This window comes from Triplophysa dalaica, chromosome 7 (assembly GCF_015846415.1).
Source record: "Triplophysa dalaica isolate WHDGS20190420 chromosome 7, ASM1584641v1, whole genome shotgun sequence".
NCBI classification, from domain to species: Eukaryota; Metazoa; Chordata; class Actinopteri; order Cypriniformes; family Nemacheilidae; genus Triplophysa; species Triplophysa dalaica.
In genome coordinates, this window is record NC_079548.1 from 5,257,838 (window position 1) to 5,263,837 (window position 6,000).

The window sequence follows — 6,000 nt, forward strand, 5'->3', positions numbered from 1 at the left end:
CATGCTTCTGGAGAACACGTCCCCAGCCAATGTCCTACATATAGCAACACCGATCCACTGGGCTCACACCGAAACATTAAAAACCAAAAACGGAACCTAAGAGAAGAAAAAAGAAGATAGAAAGCGGTAGGATATGTTATTATGTACTGCATAATTACAGGCGGCGATTGCACACGAGATGAAAGGCACGCCTGGCATAATAAAAATGCAACTTGTTTCCATTTATTCTTACAGGGTCTTTTCCACATTAAATTCTTTATTATGTTGTTTTTGAGTGTGCTGCTGCGGTTTGGATCAAACCCCTCGACCCCGGTGCATTACTCTGACCCTGCATTGCATCAAATCATGTGGAGTGTGTATTTAGCATACGAACCTGAGGATAAAATGGTCGAAAAGTATGTTGTTCCCAACACGAGAATTTCGTAGGGGCTTAAGGGTGGGTTTTGACTTTGGCCAGTATGTAACCACTATACCCGGACCACCCTATCATTGTGTGGCAAAGGCTGATTGTGAGTTTGATTTCGTCCAGAAAATGTTAAAATCTTGTTTGCGGAAAATTCAGTGTTTTGTTGTTTGTAAGAAGTCGGTGTGGTGTGAGAGAGCGCTGCCGGCAAGTCATAAGGATAAAGAAAGTTCTGGCTATGGCATCCCATGAAAGCGTACAAAACACATCAATGCCGGGTGGAGAAATGAACCAGATGCCTTCAAACAGCCTTTAATGAACAGTCAAAAACATCAGCACGCGAGTGCACCGAAACCCACGCCGTGTGCCGATGCAGCTTGTTGCTGTGGGTTACAGTGGTGACCTGTATGCTCAAAGTTACCTTAGCTTTGCTTGACTGAACAGGAATGTTTTTATTTCTGAAATATTGGTAGCGCGTGCGATTGTTCAGTATTGACAGAGAGGCGGTTCCACAGCTGTGGGGCTCTGTAACGTCAGGCTCCTCCATCAGCAGATGTTCTGACTGTACATGGAGGCGATAGCAGTACGACTGAAGGAGACATAGCGTCAGATTGATGGAAACTGTCTTCTCCACAAGCCATATGATTTGAGGATCATTCAAGGTGTACAAACTCTAAGAGTTGATAAGAAGACTTAAAGGGACAGTTCACCCTAAAATAAAATTCACACTTGATTTGTTCCAAATCTGTATACATTTCTTTGTTCTGAGAAACACTGTTTATAACCAAACAGTTCATAGCCTCTATTAACTACCATAGAAGGAAAAATGACAACGGTTGTTTAAATTTCCCTAGAACTGTTTGCTTCTTCTACATTCTTCAAAATATCTTCTTTTGTGTTCAACAGAAAAAAAGAAAATTATAAAGCTTTTTTTCCTACTATGGTAGTCAATGGTGACCCAATAACTGTGTGGTTATAAACATTCTTCGAAGTGTCTTTCTCTGTGTTCCTCAGAACAAAAAAAATGATGCAGATGAGTATGAGTACATGAATACAGATTTTTTTTTTTTAGGGGGAGAACAGTTCCTATTTCTTTCTAGCCCGTAATATACTGTAAGCATGATCAGTAAGTGTAACTGTGTTTACAACAATGGACGCTTGACCTGCGATTTTCATACTTAACCTGTGATTTTAAAGTTTTCCGACGAGGATGTTCAGGTCAATAGGGTCAACTGTGTGTTGAAAGCTCCAAAGAGACCCAGCAGGACTACAAGTGAGATACAGATATACACACTGAACCGTTATGTGTTATTGACTAAAGACAAGTGCTGTTTCTCATCTGCAGCGGTGGATTAGCGCCGGCTCATATCATGATGTCAGTGTCTCCTCACAGTTTGGTTGCAGACAACATGGTTTTCAGGGAGACAGGGTGTCATCGGGTTCTTTTTCCTCATTTTAAAATGTAAAATGTTTATAGGTGTGTGTTAAGGTAAAATGATCATTTTAGTTTAATTCTGTGAACTACTTACAATATTTCTAAAAAAATTCAAATAAAAACATTCTTTCTATTTGCATTTATTTGCAGAAAATGAAAACTGGAGAAACAGGTGAAAATGATAGAAAAGATGCTCTGTATTGTCTCTCAAAATACATCAAATACTGCAAAGAAGTTCATATTCACTTTTAAACAATACAACAGTAATATTTCTGAATATGTCTTTAGGAAAAATTTAGGAAAAAGATCACAGTTTTAATTTGTCTTGTCGTGCTGTCAGTCTTTCACATTGCTGTTGACTTTATGTCACTCCTGAGGTTTGATTTTGTTGATATTCAAAAGACACTCGACTGGATTGACCACAATACATCTCCAGACCTTCTGACAAACCCACATTTACTCACAAGACTCAAGTTTACTCACAATCTTGAGAGAGTAATGAAGATCTTGATGAAGTCTAATGAAGTTCTTGCTTTCTTATGAGAATCGAATTGTAAAACTATTCCCATTTTAAAACGTTTTTGTCTCAGCTGTTTATGGTTCATCATTCTTATTTTTTACTTCCTTTTCTTGCACCGTTTCATTCCTAACTTTGTAATGATTAACTACAGTTTGTGTTTGTTTTGAAACGTTTTTGACTGTAAAGTGCCTATGAATTGCGCAGTCCTGACCCCGCTTTTGTCGTCTTTTACCGCTGCATTTTGGGTAAGGCTTGTGTATTTGTCCTTCATGTGACGAATGAGACCAAACGTCTTGTCTCTGCTTATTTTTCGTAGTAAATGTGTTTGAGTTTTGGAGTGCACTATGAGGCGCCGCGTACAGTGAAACCCGATAAAGGCTGAAAAATCTCAACACTGACAGGCCCAGGTGTGAGAAGGAGGTGTGTGTGTCGTTCTGTTTGTGTGTGTGTGTCGAGTTGTCATCTAAATCCTGCACACCTGCAGGCATATAAAGCAAAGAATCTCTCTGAAACTAATCTTTCTGACACGTCTCAAACTCTACGACACCGTGAGCTTAGCTTTTCCTTACTCTTTGTGTATTGAAGCTTATTTTCTCTCTCTCGGTCTCTTCTCAGGGCACGGCGTCCGTTCTGCAGCGCAGGTCTGATAATGAAGAATACGTTGAAGTGGGCCGCCTGGGTCCGTCTGACTACTTTGGTGAGTGTTCGAAGGATGAGTGCCGAGCCCGAGTCTGGTAGCAGAACAGATCAGAGTCAGACAGGAAGTGCCGCCCCCTAACAGGTGGCACTCCGTCATGTGCGGAGCATGCAGAATGTAGATCTATGTGCTTGTTTACTCTGTGTGGTTTAGACTGCTCCACCACAGACACGATTCTGACACTACGTGGTGTTTGTACTGTAATAATATTTACGTTATATAGAGAGCTACTGCTTTTCTATTGTAACTGTATAATGTACAAGCTTGGTGTTTATGTTATTAGCATACACAGAGATGATTGTTTAAAAGTGGATGGCGTTAGGTCTGCACTACCACACAGAATTCTAAATACGAACACCACGATGGGGATGTTTTAATGTTACTAATAGCAATGCTAAATTTGACTGAAGCTAAATTTGATTATCGGCCGATACCTTAAAGAATGACCAATTATCGGCCGATACCGATATGGCCGATAATTTATCGTGCATCCCTAGTAACTAAATTCTTTTTAGTCCAGACGTTTCTTCCGGGTTGAAGTTGGAATTATCAAATTTCCGAGAGCAAGTGAAAGCAGCATCAAACTTTGACCGCAAAAACCAATGGCGCTATATGTCGCCTCACTAACCACAGGGCTATCGGTTTCATTAGCGAAGTTTCAATAGTGGCATAGGCTTTGGGGGACCGAACATGCTGCATGCTGTTTATTTAGTTGTTTTTGCACTTAAAAGCTGGAATCCACAAATCAGCATCGTTTTTTGAAACATAACATTGAATACTTACCTTTACGTGGGTTGAAATAAAATGACGTCAAAGCGACATTTCCCTCGAAAAATTCTGCTCAACTTTGAAATCATTATAAGTTAACGTGGGAAACTGGGCTATGGTCAATGAGATAAAAATTGACTTTTCATGTGCTTGCACATAGCAATGACTTAGAACAAAAACAGCTTCAACATGGGATAGAAGCAAATATTTTACCTTTGAAAACACATTGCGTCACCTTTAAATGTGTCTTAAAAGTATTTTATGTAATGTTATGTATTAAATAAAGGAACAGGAAAGCTGACCTTATCTACCTTAGTGTTTTAATAATGTGCTACAATGAAGTGTTGAACATTTCATTACCGACCTGATAATCATATCGCAATCTGAGAACGTTTCGTTTAAAGTGGTTTCCATGTATTCATGGCTGCTTTCAATCCTCTGACTCTTTGAATCAATCAGGCTACTGTAGTTTTAAGGCCTCTCTATATAAACGGCCCGTGTTATGATTGGCTAACCTCCACTTACTGTTGAAGTTCACTCCGTTCTTCAAGAGGGTGGGTCAAGTTGCCGAGCACCGGATAAGTGTTGATGACGTAAATGTAGACAGACTCTCGACGACCCCAGACCTGATGTCATACAATGCCGTTTGAACCTTTTTTCCAGCTTAGGCTCAATATATGATGAATGTTAAGCTTTCCATGATGTCTTTTTAAACAAAGTCGGTCATTTATCCAAGCAACAAGCTTACCTGCATGTTTATTTTCTCTCTGTAGGTGAGATAGCCCTGCTGCTAAACAGACCCCGGGCGGCTACGGTTGTGGCTAGGGGTCCGCTCAAGTGCGTCAAGCTGGACCGGCCACGTTTCGAGCGCGTCCTTGGACCCTGCTCCGAGATCCTCAAGAGAAACATCCAGAGATACAACAGCTTCATATCTCTCACAGTCTAACCTGACCATCTGACACGTGTCGTGAGGTCACAGACCTCCTTCAGGTGACTCGGGTATCTGGTTGCATAAAACAATTTACGACGTAATTCGTCGGTTTCGCTTAAATCGTTTGCTTATAATTGTTTTGCTATAAATGTGGTACGTTCCGTTGATATTGAACTTAAGTTATTTTATGCAGCCAAGCATTCCATTATTATTTGCGAGAAGCACAAGTGCTCTCCCCTTTTCCTTTATTTGAGTACGTACACTTTAATTTGGCCAGTGCTGTCACAAAGCAGATGTGCAGGAAATGATGTGGCCAAACAGACTGAAATGAAAATCGGCGTGGCATGTGTAAAGTTTTGCAACATGTGATGCATGCAGACCAGAAATGTATGAACGATGAGGAAATTGCGGTGATATAATGGAAGGCACGACCAAATGTTTACACAGAGGAGCGTGTATTTTGTAGCTGTGCTGTTGTTGGGTCAGTTTTTGGTTTATGTGCCAACTCTGAACCTGTGAGGATGAATCTCGCGAAACCGAAAATATGCAAGAAATACAAATGTATTTATTGCTTATAGAAAATGAAAGTTGGGTCATCATTTACTCTCCCTCTTGGCATTTCAAACCTGTATGACTTTTTCTTCTGCAGAACACTTTTTTGCATTAATTTGGTAACCGAAGTGTGCCGACATGCACCGTTTCACTTCTATTGAATGAATACAAAACCGATGCAAGTGATTGGGGACCAGTTAACAACATTCTTCAAAATATCTTCTTTTGTGTTCTGCAGAAGAGGTTGAGTAAATGATAGCAGAATTTTCAATTTTGAGTCACTTTAAGCCTATATTTGGGAGTTTTGAGAGTTTTATTTTCATTATTTTAAAACGACATTGCACATTTAACCCCAAATTCTATGATATTGTCCTGCACTTACAGAAAACGTCATGGTTTTATTTGTTATACTGATTTTGAAAATACTATATTATGTATATTATGTAATGGAAAATGCTTGTATGCCAGAAAACATTCAACAATTTCAGTCCCAAAACAAGCGTTATTTTCTCATTATCCCAACACGTTTTTGTGAGATTTACCCGTTTACTAAAAATACATATTTTGCCTTTCTGTTGTAATATTTGCATCTTGGCTACGTTATGCTTCTAACGCTGGAAATATCGGGGAGGGGTTTTGTTACATGTCACAAGAAATGAGTTTTAATAAAGAACCACGGGGAAGGGGATTTTCA

General features: G+C 39.7%; 1 protein-coding gene across 3 annotated transcripts in view; it reads left to right on the plus strand.

The window, feature by feature from the left end:
* The window catches only part of prkar1b (protein kinase, cAMP-dependent, regulatory, type I, beta), a 43,529-nt gene extending 37,529 nt beyond the window's left edge, over positions 1 to 6,000 (plus strand). For all 3 annotated transcript variants that reach the window (XM_056752808.1, XM_056752809.1, XM_056752810.1), the window contains 2 exons: positions 2,974 to 3,055; positions 4,597 to 6,000. In XM_056752808.1, coding sequence (XP_056608786.1) covers positions 2,974 to 3,055; positions 4,597 to 4,769 — 255 coding nt within the window. In that variant the 3' untranslated portion in view covers positions 4,770 to 6,000. The remainder of the gene's footprint in view (positions 1 to 2,973; positions 3,056 to 4,596) is intronic.